The sequence below is a fragment of the Hirundo rustica genome, chromosome 9, assembly GCF_015227805.2.
Source record: "Hirundo rustica isolate bHirRus1 chromosome 9, bHirRus1.pri.v3, whole genome shotgun sequence".
Lineage (NCBI taxonomy): Eukaryota > Metazoa > Chordata > Aves > Passeriformes > Hirundinidae > Hirundo > Hirundo rustica.
Window position 1 is genome coordinate 27,205,961 of NC_053458.1, and position 17,672 is coordinate 27,223,632.

At 43.1% G+C, this 17,672-nt stretch overlaps 1 protein-coding gene across 1 annotated transcript in view; it reads right to left on the minus strand.

Annotated features, from left to right (window-relative positions):
• Nucleotides 1-17,672, minus strand: part of TEDC1 (tubulin epsilon and delta complex 1) — a 66,162-nt gene that overhangs the window by 46,170 nt on the left and 2,320 nt on the right. Inside the window, exons 3-4 of the mRNA XM_040073137.2 lie at nucleotides 13,448-13,650; nucleotides 1,745-1,903 (exon numbers count right to left, since the gene is read on the minus strand). Coding sequence (XP_039929071.1) covers nucleotides 1,745-1,903; nucleotides 13,448-13,650 — 362 coding nt within the window. The remainder of the gene's footprint in view (nucleotides 1-1,744; nucleotides 1,904-13,447; nucleotides 13,651-17,672) is intronic.

Consider the following 17,672-nt stretch of genomic DNA (forward strand, 5'->3'; position numbering starts at 1 on the left):
GCCAGCAAAGGCTGCTGGAGAAGGCAGTAATGACAGCTCTGGGAAACTGGATGAACAGAAACACAATTCTCCCTCCTGCTTATTCCTCCAGATTCTGCAAATCCTGGTCCAGGGACCTGCAGCATAACAACCTGTCTCTCGCAGTTGTCTGACTGCCCTAACTTTAGCACACATTTTGCCTTAGTTAGCCACAAAGGGGTAAAGGAAAGTCCAGGTTTATCTCAAAGTACGACTTCCACGGGAGGGTCATCATTCTCTCATCTCCCCTGACAACGAGTTTAGCATGTTGCCCCATCAGCACATCTCTTCATTACCTCAGTGCCTCATCTGGACCGTTGAGAATCTCTCTGTTTGTACTTGAGCTCCCAGGTTTGACCTGCTTTTAATTCTTCCTCGGCCTCATTAACTGCAAGCTGAGGCACTGGAGCTGACTAATGATTTGTTACTGTCAAGTCTCACATAAATCAGAGCGCTGATGATGAGTTATGGAGGCATCTGCCTCACCTACTAGAAAAACCAGCATACTTTAAACAGAGGCAGTTTATCAGGGGGAGAAGATGCCAATCATTTCATTTGAGATTCATCCCTCCCAACCCCTTCACCATCTTGTGATCACAGTGCAAAAAGTCAAGGACTGCACGGGCACTTAGAGGGAATTGCCACCTTTGTTCCCAGGTCAGGGAAGCACATCAGCAGTGGTCACTGAGAAACAAAAGGTTATTTTAGATGCTGCACACACAGCACCTGATCCCTCTTCCCTAGGGCTGTCAATCAGACATCTGCCCTAGCAATCAGTGCACGGAAAGAACAAAATGTAACCTCATTACGGTTTTTAGCACTGCTCTGTCAGACACAGGATTTAAAACCAGGAAGGCATCTTCATTCAAAGGCGAAGATGATTCTGACAACTTTTTGATGTGTACTTTGGGAAGAAATTTCCCCAAACCATTTTTTGTCTCAAAAAAAGGTTTTCTGTGAAGGTTTTGAGTACAGTAATAGCTGGCTCCATTTAAGTCATCTAAAGAAATATAAATGGAGAAAGGGAACCTAGGGAAAGCAATACTTAATGACTTTTAGGACTATCTTAAGAACCGTATTTTTTAATTTGCTCCAGAAGTCACCATCACTGTCGACTTTGGGACTGAAGGGTGGTTCCATCCTAAACAGACATAATGCTCCCAGATGCCTGTGATTAGACAGGCATCTAAACATTCAAATGGGAAGAGAACTGGAACCTCAGCAGTGTAGAGACTATTACTGATCCCTAATTTAAAAGCAGGTAAATTTTGGGTTCTGCTGAGATGTGCCCTAGTTCTTTGGAAAGAGATTTTGCATTTCTTTTGCTATTATTTTCAATACTTATGCTTAACATTTCGAATCCATATTTCCAGTGAACTTAGAGTTCTGCATCGCTACTTCTTGTCTGGGGAACCAGAATGCTCTGTCTTGCTTCTACCGGGCATTTTCTGTGAAAAACAGCAGCCTGTGGGTGCAGAAGTGACTAATGTGCCAACCTGCAAAAGAGACTTTTATACAACTACAACCTTACAAACACTGAACATACTACATTTTCTCATGGTTCTGCCACATTGGGCAAAGACAGAGGTGTTAATATTCAGAGTAATTCGCTCTTATCTACAGAAAATGCAGAACTAGCAGACAAGAATAATTTGTACGTTTAGCTCCAGCTGACAAGGCTTTTAAATAATAAACTGTGCCATAGTGAGTTAGAAGAATCATTTACCTTGTGCAAAAGTTTGCATTGCTCTTGGTGCTGAGCGTGCAAACTGCACCACTGCAACCTCAGCCTCCCGTTTAACCATTGCAGGTATCGAACATCCACTCTGTCTTCAGGCCCTGCTTCAGCTGTATCTTCCTGGATGCTGGGCAGCTCATCTTCACACTGAAAGCAGGAAAGAACACCAGACTGGTTTCAACATTTTCAAGTCATTCCGTAGTGAACATACTAAATATGTAGGCCAGGGAGGAAGAAAATCGCCCTAAAATGAAGTCAGCTCCAGCAGTACAGAGAAATTAGAATACAGGACTGGGAACAGCCTAAACAAGTAGAGAAGTGTGGAATAAATACCAGCTTCTCAGCTGTGATGTGGTGAGCTGTTTCCCCTCCCATCTTTCATTTTTCCGTACCCAGGAAGACACAGTGTTCCTGAGACAGCAAGCATGTTCTTTACCCAGATGGGAAGAAATGTATTTTGACTAGATTCTAATATGTCAAAGAACACAAAAACCAGATTTAGCTCGTGCAGCGTCTTCCTGAGAACCTGTTTTGTAAATCAATAACTTACATAGGGACAAAAACCGTGGGGCTGTGCTTGCCCAGCTATTTTCTTTTCTCCATCCAGCATTTCCCATCTGGCAGGACTGAGGAAAAGAAAAAATCATGCAGCTGGCAGAGGCCAGGACTCCACAGAAGCACTCCCAGCTACAGTTGTATCATCAGTCTCGCTTGTTTTGCCTTTTTCTAGAGTAATTTGGAAGGGAGAGAAGCAAAGAGTTTCCATTTGTTCATCTTGTCCCACTTTCCTCCTGCTGCAGAATAAAAAACTAACAACAACCAACACCTTCCTCTTCTGCACGAAATTTCTGCAGCACGTTTCTGTGGTATCTCTTTCCCAAGGAACACGGGGGAATTCCACCTCCCCCGGCCCCTTGCACAAAGAGATCATTCACATGTAGAAACAGATCTCTCTGTTTTCAGCTAAGATTCCTGCAGACTGCAAATTAAAAGGGGAAGAAGACATGGGTAGCTTTACCTCTGATGCCAGTAACACCATTTAAAGTGAAGCTGTCCGTTTCCTGCATTCTATAGGAATCACACACAACAAACACAACCCATCATTCCAAACACTTTCACTACAACATGTTATAAGAAGTAGGAATAACACAGAACTGCAAAGACCTGGTTATTCAGAACAGATGTTTGCCATTCTGAAAGGAAGTGTCCCCCAGTTCTTAGACTCTCAAGACATTGCTTTTAAGTGGAAATTCAAAAAGCCTACTTGAAACATGGCTGTTTTCAAGAAAACGCTAAGGCAGATATTTGGACCCATAGATCTTGATAGTATTTAAACATATGTGCTTCCCTGCTTCACAGATTTCCACGTTCAGTAAAATCTTGAAAAGATCCAGTTGGCAGGCAAAGCTCGAATACAGTTCCAATTTGGATCCTAAACTAACAATGCAAACTGCAAAAAGGAAGAGATTTTATCTTGCCTTAAATGCAGATTTCAGCAGAAGTGTGTCTAGAACCATGATCAAATAACCCCCTAACACTTGTTTTAACCTAAACATCTCCAGCTGACAGGGCCTCTATTACAAATGAGTGTTCCTATTTACAAGCACATACCAAACTGGTTTGTTCCCTTTTGCTCTGTGGCTCAGATAAACACATGTTATAAATCGAAGAGGAGCTGGACTGGTAGAGGGCTTCTCCCTTAAAGGCACAGATTCATCTTTTTCAAAAAAAAAAATTAAGAAAAAAAAAGTTTTAAAAAACATAGAAAGGAGTTTGTGCCAACTCCAATGTCCCTCTTTTTCCTCTGTTCCTTTGTCTCCAGGCTGCTAAAAAGGCACTGTGTCCTAGGACACTGCAGTCCGAGCCAAGTCCAGTTTTTTGGGGAAAACCCTATTTTGCCCCAAACAGGATGGTTTCTGGACCAGGAAACCATACAGATATATTTAACAAGGTATCCATTAGCATGATAAGCCAAGCAGCTGGATATTAGTCACAGCAGCAGAGAAAACCCATGTGTAAAGAACGTTAAAACGCCTCACATAAGCAGCTAGAAAGCCACAAGGCTAAACTTGGGAATCCCAGATTAAAATCTGCATTGTCCATAATTTACAGTTCTCCTCCCATTTCCCTGGTTAGAGGTTTCAGAACAGCACAAATACTGCTCTCCTGGGGATTTATTTCAGGGAGGAATGGCATTAGACTCGATTGCTTTGGCAGTACAGTGACAAACACCATGCAGAGCTAATTTTATTGTAGCAACCTGCCTTATTAATATTAAAATAAAGAAGCCAGCCAATGCATTTTTAACAGGACTTCTCCATTATTTATTTCACAAACTGCACAAAAAAAATTACTTTTGCTATGAAATACTTAGCCCGGCATAAAGTAAACAAGGTAGGAAAAAAAAAGGTCTTCATATTATACTGTGACCTCAATTTCCAGTGCCATCTTTACAATCTAAGACTAATTACTGCTCTCCCAGTGGGTGAAAAATCCCTAAAACGGCAGCCCAAGCTACAGGCTTTGCTTCGAGTATCACTGGGAATTTATCTAATCTATGCAGCAATCCAGGGACACACTACATTCACTCCGAGATAAAGAAGTGCACATTTTTTAGTCCAGTTCATAAAGAGAGCAGGTAAGGCAACTACCCCAGAGACCTCAATGGCCTTCCCACACCTGGAATGCTCCACACCACTTTTGGAAGAGATCATTCCAAAGCCACTTCCCAGAGAAGCATTTTGCTCGCAAACTGTTTGCTGCAATTAATGCTTCTCTTTGGTTCCATTTCAGAGGAGGGATGTGCTTGGATCAGCTACAGGAATTGGTGCCACGGTCTTGCAGTACAAAAGTCACATGAACAAATATCAATGCCCTCATGACCATGTTGAGGTGGTTTTTTTCCCCCATTACTGGTGATACCTGAGTTGTTCTGGTCAAACTGGGTGATGTGGACCTGCCAGAGCCCCCCTGATCAGTGTAACTTAGGAAAATTAATCAAGCAGAAGATAGAATGAAACTCATCCTTTCCACTCCCACCACAACTCACCCCGAAGGAGCTTTCTATCCTAAGAGTTCCAAGTGCTGCTGTTAAAACTTTTCAGTATCCATTCAGCAAGACCTCAGAAAAGCAAGCACAAGCCTGATCAAAGTGACAAGCACACTGACACGAGCTCTCTCCAAGCCAGTTTCTGAACTGTCACCCTGCCCACACTTCAGCTCTCCTGTGGTAAAAGATCCAGGAGAAATAAACAGCTAAGCCCCAGAACAAACACACATTCCAAGACACCACCCATCACCATCCCAGTTAAGGTAGCTCACAAACTACAAAACCCGCCCCAGGCTCACAAATACACCTCTGGCTTAGTCAGACCTAAACATGGTTTATTGTCCCAAAAGCATATATTTAACAATTTTTGTAAGGCAGCCTAGAATTCAGACTTTAACACACAAGTTTTGCCCCTAACATTCCATCCCAAGCTATTCCAAGTCAAATCATTAAAAAAAAAGGTGTCAGATCATTCCCAAATGTATGAATAGGCTTATGGTTAGACAGTGCAGCAAGTGCATAAAAAAACCCCCAACACTGCCAAAGTCCTCCTGGCAGAATTGTTCTGAGCAGACAAGTCAGAGTCATGAAATACAGTGAACTGAAAAAAGCCATCAGATATGAAAGTACTCAGAGGAAAAGAATAAGGGGCGGGAGAAAGGAGGGTGTGAAAAAGACATGGTGCTATATCAATTTTCAGCCACATTCCATATATCTGAAGAACCAACTTGCATGCAATGTGCTTAGAGAAAAATTAAAGATCAAGAAGTTTCAACTCAAATAGCAGAAATGAAGCTGTTCCTTTTGGTTTGAAATACAAAGCAATCCCAAGTTATTAGAAATCAGAGAGCAACAATCAGAGAGCGTACCAACAGTGGATGGAGATAAATTAAACGAGTACTTCATCATATAAATCCTTTATCAAAGAACAACACAGGCACCAGTGTGTTTGCAGACATGTGAGAAGGGAGCATTTTTTCGACTACTTGCTCTATTTGCGGATTTTAATGACTTGGTACAGAGCAGATCTTGCTCTGTTCATACCCTTTGAATTACACAAACTCCAGAAACTGATCTAATGCAAAATTCCTTGCAGATCCAGCGATATGCCATAAGCAGGACTGCAGAGGAAACACTGCTGTGCAAGTTCATCTAGACTTCCTATACTATTCCTACTGATAGAGGAATATTTAGGGGCTATAAATCCTTACCTTAATAAATTCACTGTGCCCTGTTGCAGGCAATGGAAAAGAAAAGGCCGTGCTGCCTGCACTGCTGTAAAACACAGCGATGGCAGGGCTGCCTCTCCAGAGATGCTCTTTTCTGACTGTGAGCTGCCACCTGTCGGCCCAGGACGGACCCCAGCTCACCCCCACCAAGCTGTGGCTTTCCCAGGCATCTTCCAAATCCCTCCAGCTCTCTGCCTCCACATCTGGAAAACCAGCAAACAATGTGCTGCTCATGGAGAGACAAGCCTGCTGGAACACGGATAAGGTGTTTAACCCGTGGATAGATGCACTAGGTCAACTCCCTGACGCTAATCCTTGAGCAGAGCAACACAAAGCCAGCTGAGCCCTCCAATGCACATTCCCAGCCCGCTGCTCACCTGCACTGGGCTTACTCTGAAAATATTGACTCAGTTACCACTCAGATCTTAACTGCACTAAGCACACAGCCTGGTATCACAGAGGTGGGTAGAAGCCTGTTTCGATCCTCACTGCGGGGCTCAGAAAAGGCAAGGCAATCACATAAATCAAGCCAATAAAGCGCTTCTGCAGCTTTTACTGAGCGCTCGTTCCGAACCGCTCGTAATTCAGACAACGGTTTTGATGTGACATAACATATGTTAACTTCTGTAATTACACATCTTTAAACAGAACATAATTTATTTTTCTTTAATTAAACACCATAGCCAGAAATAACAGTATCAGACATGCTTTTCAGACATGCTTTCTTAATTAATATAGCCATATATCTATCTGCAGGAGGGGAAAATGTAAAAAGGAACAATCTGAACAGATGAATGCGAAACGGACAGCACTCTTTTCATTAACAGCATCATAAACAACACCAATTGGATTTCCTCCTAGACAAGGCAGGATCCAGATTAGATTTATGCAGGGGAAGATAGATGGTGTAAAAACCCATTCCCACACGGTGCACATACCAATTAAATCTCCAGGTATTTGCACAGAAGAGTAAGTTTGCCACAAGCGTAAGTGCTCACAACATCGAAGTTGTGTTCATATTGCATTCAGCAATTAAAATAAAAAAAGTGAAGTCCTGTTTCCGCAAGGCCTTTTAGCTTTTAAATTTCTCTGCCTTTTGTAAGAATTACTACTCACAACAGCACTCCCAAGAGCTCACTCTTGGCAAAGAGTGAAAAAGAGAAGGTGCTGAGGGAAGACACAAAATGTGAACACAGCTCTTACCCAAGCCTGCCTTGTTCAAACAAGCCTCTCTGGCAGTAGCCACAGGCCTGAGGCACTAGAGCACGTCAGTCCTTTATCCCATCCCTCCCCACTCATTTGGGAGGTTATTTAAGAGCTCTGCAATACAGCAAAAGCACCATGCCTTTAAAAGAGCTCAGGAGCACTGCCTAATCTTTGGAGCCGCAAGGTTTTAAAAGAACATCAAATCCCAATGCTCACTGCATTACATATTCAGACAAAACACGGAAACTAAATATCCTAAGACCAACACTTGGCAGGGTAGACCTTAACTGGGAGAGCGCTCTGCAGGGCTCATGAAATGCAACACACAGACAATGCCTTGCACTGTTTTTTCTCCCCTGCCTGCAGCTGTAGTCCCCCTTGCCCATGGGCATTTGCTCCACTGGGGCAAGAGGGGCAGCCCCTGGAGACAGAAAGATGCAGCTCCCTGCAGCAACAGCACACCTGGAGCTGGAGGAACACAGGGGAACAACCCCTGCTCTGCAGGAGAGAGGAGGCAGAGCTCTGCTGTGGGTAGGAGCCTACCATGCCCCGCTCCACAGCTTCCTTAAGGAAAAGTCCTCCTCAGGGAAAAGGGCTTTATTTCAAAGGATCCTCTCAAGTGAGTTAAACCCAGGTTGCTCACAGAGAGACACCAAAAACAGATGTTCATATTTAACTCAAAAGGCTGCAAAGATCAGAAGGTACAAAAGGTACTGGCTGCTCCCTGGCACTGGAGGGCAGGAGAGGCACTGAAACATCTCCAAATCCCTCTTGTTTCCCCAGCCATCAAGCAAGGAGCTCCCCGTGCTGGATTTCAGCAGAGCACCAGTATGACCATGGTAAACCTTCCTGCTAGCATGCCAGTCCTCATCATCTTCTCCTCACACAGCTCAAGTGCCTGTTGCTGAACCCCATCCAGAACACATCAGCTGTAATGTCGAGGTCAAGAAATTCTGCAATTCAGACATTACCACAGATACAGCAGATTCAATAAATTATAAGCCTTTGTGATCAGTTCAGACTTGTCTTTTACAGTGTTTTACTTTGACATGCTCTCTGTAAGAAAAAAAAAAAAAACAACAACCCAAAACTTCTTAATTGCGCATTCACTGTGTCAAGAAAATACAAACGTTGGGAACTGCACATCTTCCAGTGTAGCACAGGAAGAAGGTACCATGACAAGTTCAAAGCATGCCACAACAGACTTGTCAGCCACCTTGAGGTGAGGAAAATTCTGCAGGAGATCCTGCAGAATTCAGGGATCCTGAGCCCTCTGCTCGTGTTTCACAGATGGCTTTTAAAAAAAGAATGTTCCTTAGCAGCTACTGAATCCAGCAACAGTAACAGCAGGAAAAGGGCAAAAACATAAATGGTGAGAGTTACTAGGAAGACAGGAGGACAAAGAGAACAGAAGTGTAAGCTGAGGGAACAAGGGAGGAAAACCAAAAAATGAAAGCTGACAGACTAATATAGCCCATAAAGATCTGGAAAGTAATTACGCTTCTGAGTCAGAATCAATAAGGTTAATAAAATTCCCTCCTCTATCCTCACTGGAATTGATGAAGATGCGGAAAAAAAATGCAGAAAACTACTTTTCACTGAAACCAGTGCCTGAGGTTTCCTGGTTTTCTGCTGGGGGGAACATCGAGATTGGCTGCTTCTTTAACACTTTCTCTAACAACATGGTTTATGGAACAGCAGTGACTGTCAAGTTTTCTGTAAAAGAAAGGCATTTCAACCAGATTAGAAGAAGCATAAGGCTTACATTATACTGGAAATAGCCAGTGAGCAAAACTAGACCATGACAAACAAAAGATTAATCAAATTGCAAACCTAAGGGTCAGAAAGCATGTGCATCTTCATTTTTGCCCCCCAGAAGTAATTAAACCCAGTTCACTTTGGCATGTTAGAGACACATGCATGAATTCCAAGCACAAGAGATATAATAGCCCTATTTGTTGATTACTACAAATTCACAAAAGGGGAAGGGCATCCAGTTTCACCCAGAGGGCCGGAAGCAGACAGAGGGAATTAGTGGAAACAAGAACCAGTGTTTGTACAACATCTCCTGATGATCATGAGGGATATAACATCACTACGCCCATTTAACAAGCTCAACAGCCTCCCTGCATAATTAAATTACAGGGCACACAGATTAATTTCAGCTGTAGAAATAAAAGCAGTACAGGCAGTATTCCTCCCTGGAAACAGAAAGAATACATGCTCACAGAGTACTGCTATTACCTGCCCAAACCATCACAGATTTGGAGAAAGCTGGGATGGTATCACTGAGATTTAAAAGCGAGGTAAATACGAGTTTGTCAAATACTGAATGTGCTAAAAAGGCAAGTTTCTATCAACTATACGCTTCTCAGAGAGAATGAGAGCTCCCCACATGTGACTCACAAGTTCAGTGAAGGAGACAGCTTCAGCTACAGGCTTTCAGCTGTGCCTTGTACACTAGGATTTGTTATGTGTGAATAGGAATCAATGAATGGCACTTGAGAATAACCGCCTGTACACGATCACCAAAGCAACAGAAGACACTGAGACAGCCATCACAATGGCGCATATCCGAGATGGAAACCCACAGGGGGTGTCAAAAGCCCTTGAAAACCATGTCCATCAATTACTGGCCCAGTGCTTTACTGCAATTAACAGGCCAGTATTCCCAAGCAGACACTTCAGTACATCAGTGGGAGCCTCCAACATAGATTGTAACTGAGTCTTTATAGATCTAACAGAGCTAGTGATTACTTCTTCTAAACACTTGGCCCATGCAAGGTTTGAACTTTCACTTACTGCCTCTGGAGTCACCAACCTGCTGACAGATGAGCACTGTAAATTCAGAGAACTTGAACTGCTGCAGCCCAGCTCTAAAGTTTATCATGGATTATGGATCCCCTTCTGCTTCTCCTCCTGCACAGCAACACAGTTTGCTCCTTTAACTGTTTCCCCCACCCAGTTTATAAACTTCACATGCTAGAAGAGAGCACCGCTAGGGAAAGGTCCTTCAGTCCTGCTCACTGGGGCAACCTGCCACAGGCACCAGGGCTCTGGCTCAGGAGAGACTGCAGCACTACCCTGCCAGAAACAGGAGCTGCAGTGCCCTGAAGGAATCTCTTACCTAACACACCAAGGCAGTCAACCCCCAGAACCACCCCAAGCAACCAACCACAACTACCTCAGAGTGAGTTCTGACTGCATTAGCACTACCTCTTACCAACTCTTTCATCATCTTTGAGTTTATCATTTCAGGAACCACTTAACTTTTGATTCTGAGGATGTAAGTGCACAAGTCAGCTTGTGGAAGCCTTTCCTAGCTCAGGATCAAAAGATTAAGAATTCCATGCAGAGCTTGAGCTCCTCGTCCAGCATGTGTCATGAATACCCTTGTACCTCTCTAAAAATCCTTTAGAGCTGATGGAAGAGTTCAATGCGCAGGGAAAGAAAACTGTGTTGCTAAGGAACTGCAAAGGGAAAAAAGGCCAGAGTGTGGTAGTCCGAAATGAAATTATTTAAATTAATCGGTCCTTTATATGTTGGGTATTTGGCACATTATCAGCAATTCAGCAGGCTTTGTTTTAAACTTAGGCTGAAAGAATAGTCAGAACATGATTGCACACTTAATTTAAGGATTAGCTCCATTCTCTCATCTCATACAACATACCCTGTTCATCTTTGTGGATTTCAGACAAAATTTTAAAAGCAAACCACACGAATTTCAGTTTGAACTAAAGCTATGCCTACAGTTATTGAGACTCCTCTCCTTTTAAATGAAGACAAAGGGTAAGGATTCTCTCCAAATTTGTTCCCACTGGTAGACCAACAGATGTACTTTTCCAGAAAGTACTGGCTTGCACACTTTGCCCATTCTGGCAGAGATCTCAGCAGTGCACAGAACCAAATGTATTTCACGGATTTTTGTTCTGCAACATTTCCACTTCAGGAAAATATTTTCAATTGTTTGTAATCATTAAAGATTCCATTCAGTGAAAGATTTTTCAAGTTCTCAACTGAGAATTTAATTTCAGCTGTTTCAAAGAGCACTTCCTTTTCTTTCTTCTGTTTTTTGAGACAGTCTTTTCCTGAGTGAAGGTTTTTTCCTCTTCTTTTACCTTTTCCCTTCCCTTTACTGAAATAGAAGAGAGTTAAGACTGCAGAGACTACACCTCTGGTGTGTTAACTTAAAAGATGTCAGGTGACAAAGTGACAGCCTCACCTTCCTCCCTTCTCTTACTGAGATTTTGGTGTTTTATTGATGAACACTGGCTGATGAGCAGGCTTTGCCACATGGTTATCCCACAAAATAACAACAGCCAGCAAATAACAATATCTAACAACAACAAAGCCTAAAACTTTTATGAAACAAACAAACAACAGGCTTTCATGAGCGGTTTGCAAGGAGCGGATTCACTGACCAAAATGAGTTGTGTGACCCACCCATCTCCTCCTCACCCACCATTGCCTCCTTCCATCCTTGCCAGTGCATTCCTAGATTTTAATCTGGATGGCTCCTAAAGGCTGAATGTATTGGTTTTGCAATGACTAGTTGATCAAATAAAAGATAAGACCTCTCCCTCAAAATTACATTTGTTTTAACTTTGTTGTGATGGAGAATCACAAAAGCCACTAGTTATGCTTTACGTACTTGATTTTTCTTTCCCTGTAAATATCTGTTTTTATTGGAGCATGAAAACTGCTGGATTAACACCATACAAGAAATGTTCCCATTAATACAATGAGCTTTATATGCACAAGCTAACTCCAACTTCCAGCCTATACAATTTTTGTATGGTCTATTCAAAAAAAAAAAAAAAAAAATTCACACTCTTAAGCCTTTCCAAATACTGTTTTGGGCAGTTATTGAGTAAAAACATTTAACATGCACCCTATGCTTTTTGAGAAATACAAGTAGAGCAGGTGAGAACTGCAGTGAAAGACACACCAGTATGTGCGGCTGTAAGAGATAACATTGTATTACCATAGTTCTTTCATCCCTTTTTGGGAAATGCAAAACTTAAAGCCTTCAGAGAAAATAACACAGGTGCTGCCCCATTCCCTGAATTCATGTCACATTTCACTTGTCACTCTTTTGTAACAGAAATTAAGGACACAAAAAAAAACCCCTGCTACCACAGATGCAAAACAAGGAAAAGGTAAAAAAGAAGTTTAAAGTAAAACGTTCTCCAGCAGTGTGTTTTTTCTGAAATCTCAAGGCACCCTTCACGTAAGTGGATAGCACTGCCACTCACAGCTCAGCCTCTTGTGCCTCCTCTTCGGTGCAGCAAATAATTGTAGTGCAGCAAGAGTGGTCCCTTCCCTCAAAATACTTCTTGTAATGCTGTTACAAAGAGGATTCTTTCCTTTGAACTATATTCCATTTGTATAAGTGTTTTCCTTCTGAAGGTACTGTTTTTATACTGCAGCTTTCCAAACTTTCACTTTCCTGCTCTGCTACCCCCTAAAAAGGCTCTAGAAAACCAGGGAAAAAACCATATATGGGTTCATGAAAGACCACAGACCTTAGACACCAAAATATTATCAGCAGGTAGGGTTTCCAACCTACAATGTCCTTTGCCAAAAAAAAAAAAAAGAAATTCTGTGAGCCTGTCATTTTGAAGCAGACTGAACAGTAATTAGTGTCTGACTAGATGATGGTTACTTCAGAACAGACTTTCTATGTACCAACAACTTTTATTAATGGAAAAAACAACATATTCCACTGTGTTCTCAAAGAAGTTACAAGGTCATGAGCTACCCCAAGAGCAGGAGCTGCCATTTGAAACCTTGTTGTTTGCAAAAAGTATTATTTGCCTTACCCTTAGGTGCTCTACCCAACAGTGCCAACACACCCAGAATTCATCGCTAACCTGTTTGCCTGCCCATGGCTCAGTCCGGGAGCCCAAAACCCAGAGGCAGAGAGATTCACTTACTTGCACTCCTCCACAGTGGTCTTACCTACACTGGAAATAGAAATCAGGGAATTCAGGCAGGGGTGGGAGTGTGATAAAGAGAAAGAGCCCAGATGACCTGGATGCAGAAAGCTCAGAGGAGGGAAAGAAAATCGATGCCGGCCTTTTTTCAAGCTGAAGTCACTCATCTGCCGAGGCAGCACAACACCATCCACCACGCACCGGTGGTAAGACAGCTGCTGGCAGGTAGGACTCATGGACAGCGTAGGGTGGAGGACGCAGCCACGCTCACCGTGCACACGGAGGCCTCATCCCCAGTCTGCAGTCTGTTCCGAGCCAGGAGCTGCTCCAGGAGGCCCAGCCTGTGCAGCAGCCAGGAGAAGGCCAGCAGCAGCTCCCGACTGCCCGCGGAGCCGTCAGCGGGGAGCCGCTGGAGCTGAGGCCGTCCGTAGCCGTGGAACCACAGCGCCGACTTCACAAACCTCACCTGGGCACCTGCAAGAACGAAACCACCGAGAGTAATGCCAACGCGCCCGGCCACGCAGCTCCAGCGCTGCGGCCTCCTCCGAGGGCAGCTGTGAAGGACAGGAGGGAAAGGTTAAAAGCCTTCTTTATACTGCCCCATTCTGATTACAGGAGCTGCTGCTCAGGGGAAAGAAGAAATTCAAAGTTGGGATCGAGACCAGTAATGGCCTCTTGGAAATTAACGCAGGGAACTAGCCACCCCCACTAGGATGGGACTCCAATTCACCAATTCGTTTTTTATGAGTCACCGAGCACGCTGTGAATTAGTAAACACTTTGAATCACTTCACTCCTGAACTAAACTGGAATTTAGAGATAGGAGCTTCACAGCCTGCTGCAAATCTCTGAGCACCAGAGAGCAGAGATAATGCAGCACACTACATGGGCTGTTAAATTCTCAGAAATGCTCTGATCCATATTCCTTCACACCAGCAAATGTTACCTGACAGCTACAAGACAGGCACTGCAGGACTGTAAAATACTGAGGAAACATAGAGAAAGGCATTATTAAAAAAGGTTCCGCCCAGTAAGCCTTGGCTCTGTACTAGGTCAAAAACAGAATAAAGAACATAATTAGGGGGGACAATGAAAACAACTCACACTGGCTAAGAACCAACAGTTGTAAAAGGAAGACGTGCTCAAATGGTTTCTGGAGTTCTCCAAGGGCAACAAGAAGCAAGTGATTAAGGAAGATTCAACCAATGCAAGGCATTTAGGCTTCCCACTGGGGTTCAGCTTGCACAAAGAAACCGAGGCACTGCGGTGGAGGGAGAGGAAAAGCCCGTGAATCAATGACAAGTGCCCAGCAGACAAGAACCAGAGGGCAGAAACAAATAGAAAGGGCAGTTTCATGTGAGGACTCTGTGCTAAACAGCTGCTGTTCAAACAACTCAAAATGACACTTAGACAATGTGACAGTGACAGAAAACTCGGTGCTGATGTGATATCAGCAGTAAAGAATGCAGGCAGATCATGAAGGACTGCAGAACCTTGAGCCCAAGCTTTAAAAAGTCAGATAAAAGTATTTTTAGAAAAAAAAAAGAAAAATTACATGCACAAAGAAAGAAATGCTCCTAACTTTACTGACTTACAACATAAGACTGGGCCTGGAACTGCTCAGTGGGCTCAGGAACAACCTCAGATGATAAAGTTTTTAATGACAGTATCACAATTGATTCTGACAGGCATCCAAAGCCAAACTCAGTGTGAGAAACCTAGCAAGGACACTAAACAGAACACAAATGCGCACCGTGACCCTTATTTCCTCTTTCTCATAAAGGCTACAGAAGATTGGGAAAGAAGTGAAGAGAAAGGACAAGTATTACCAAAAGTACAGAACAGCTGCACTGTAAGAAGCGATGAAGGAGGCCAAGAAGATGAGCAAGAATGGATATGACAAAACTCTTCAAAATCCTGAGTACTGTGCAATGGGTGAAGAGTGGATGATTTGTTTGCACAACACTCAGCACAAGAACTGTGAGGAACCAAAGCTAGCAGGCATGTGAGTCACAACATGATAAAAGAGACGCTCTTCACACAGGTAGCAAAACTCTGAAATTGCTACTGTGGGACACTATGGACTCTCTAAGAGTCACTCAGGCAGGAACTGGATTTAGAGAACAGCAGCTCATGGAAACCTATGAAACACAAACATATCCTCTCTGGACTGGAAAGTCTGAGATGTAAACTGCTAGAGGCTGAAGAAATATTCCCCCATGTCGTGAAAGCATCCTTACAGATCTGCTCTTTTCCTTCCCTTGGGCATTCACTTTGACAGCTGTCACAGCTGGGTGGAGCTAGAGGAATCTACAGTTTCGTGCAGTTTAGGCATTCTTACAAAGCAGAACACCTTGATCACTCCATTTGCTTTTTCCACAGAACCTGTGAATGAAACAAGCAGCTTTCCTTGCCCATGTCAGGGTGGCAGTAATGCCAATGGCTTACTAAAAAATCTTGCTGCAGATGTGTACCCCAATCCCTCCAGCACAAGAGGAGCATGGAGATATTACAGATTTAATTTTGATTGCTCGTGAACACTCTTACATGAGCAGGGTTTTCATGTCATCCTTTCCTTTTTTGTGTACATTTGTCAAGAAAGGTGCTGCCACAACAGGTAAAGGCAGAAATACTCCGAAAGGAAGGATGATCAGTACGTGCTTTCCTCCTTTTTCAAAGCAAATAACCATCACATGCTGCCATCTGCAGTTCAAGGAGCTCCTCAAAAAATCACATATCAAAGTGGAGGAAAGGAGAGCAAGTCAGGTGTTTTTTTTTTCTTTTATCACCATTTCCCTGCTCTGATATATCACTCAGGCCAGATCCACCAAGGCAATTCACCACCTGAATTTCTTTGTTGTTCTGGTCCTTTATGTGCCTCTTTCGTAGCTCCCTCTGCAACACGCTGCCCTCACAGGAGAGGGTACAGCTGGTGTACCAGGCAGGAATTGGGAGTGAGCAGCCAAGGCATGAATCTGGAATGGGGGCTCAAAGAGCCTTCCTGTGACCTCTGAGAAGTCCCTTAGTTTTCCTCATCTCTAGAATGCCCAAGTTAAAAGGCTAAAGTATAAATGGCAGCACAGGTTATCTGAGTACTGCGGACCAAGATGGATTCTCCTGTAACGTGCAACCAAGAGAGAGGAAAAGACATCACTCAGATAGAAGATAACACCAGACAACTCTTTGACATCTTCTAGGATTAGGAAACTTATACAGAAAGACCTTCCCAAGGCTTCCAACTAATCCCCTTCCCCACAGATATTATTTATGAAAGTATATTCAGGAAGTAAGACCAAGCTGGGGATGAACCTCAGAGTTCAGCTCACTTAAAACTACACTCAAGCTGTGCACTTCCACTGTGAGTCCTGACAAGCATTTTCAGTGATTTACAAGATGATATTCAAATAAGGGCTCTGCACTAGCCTGGCAGGCTGAAATGGAAAGAAACTACAAACCAAGTACAAGCACAGACACAGATACATTATGCACTCAGACAAGAAACACCTGCATAGGCAGTGGTATTATAGGAAACTGCTGCTTCAGGACAACATTTTTCTGCTACATTTGTCAAACAAACAAAAATCTACTGCAGCTCCAGACCTCTTTCCCATGCTAAAAAAAAAAAACAAACAAACAAAAAAAAAACTGAACAGCAGTTCCAGAAAAGAAATGTTTCTTCCAACTATCCAAACGCATATTGCACTGCTATCTGGTGTGGCTGTTAACAAAGTTCCTGAGCCTCTGTGAAGCACAAAATGAAACTGTTAATCATGATTTCATGAACAAGGTTACATCCAGAGCATTTATACAGCTTACTGTCTAGTGACCCACTGCTGTGACATGTTTAAGGGCCTGGATTTTAGTCAGTTTACACCAAAGTTTACAGTTAAGTGCTTTTCCCTGTGTGAAGAAGAAATTCCCACAGAACAAGAAACCAGGAGCCAGCTGCAGAATTTTAGAACCACTGACTGGCAGGCTTCAGTGGGGATTCCTGAACCAGACAAATATCAGCCTTTTCTTTTGAAAAATACATGACACAAGATCACTGGAGAATGGTTTCGCTTTTCCAGAAAGCTGTTTCTATGCACACAGTAACCTCTACACCAAAGGAGTCTTCACAGCCTTCCTCTGGGATCTGGCAACTGCTGCTCCCCTTGTTTTAAGCAAGGTAATTAAGAGGTTGTACAAAAAGAGCAAGGAAAAGGAAAGCTTGATCTGTGGACTAAGGCACAAGACTTGGATTAGAGGAATCTGTTTCAATTCTCTACTGTGTAAAAGGATCCTACACAAACCTGAGAAAGTTATTTAGTGCCTATGCCCAAGACTTATTTCATTTGCATTGAATACACAAGAGACCAGAGCTGGGGCAGAAAAGAAAAGCAGTAAAATATTGATTGTGTTCACAGCAAACAACTCATTCACTTGCCAAGCAAAAGTAATTAGTGTCATTTGAAAAAAAGTACAGCTCTCCAGCCTGAATTTCAGCTTTAATCACCA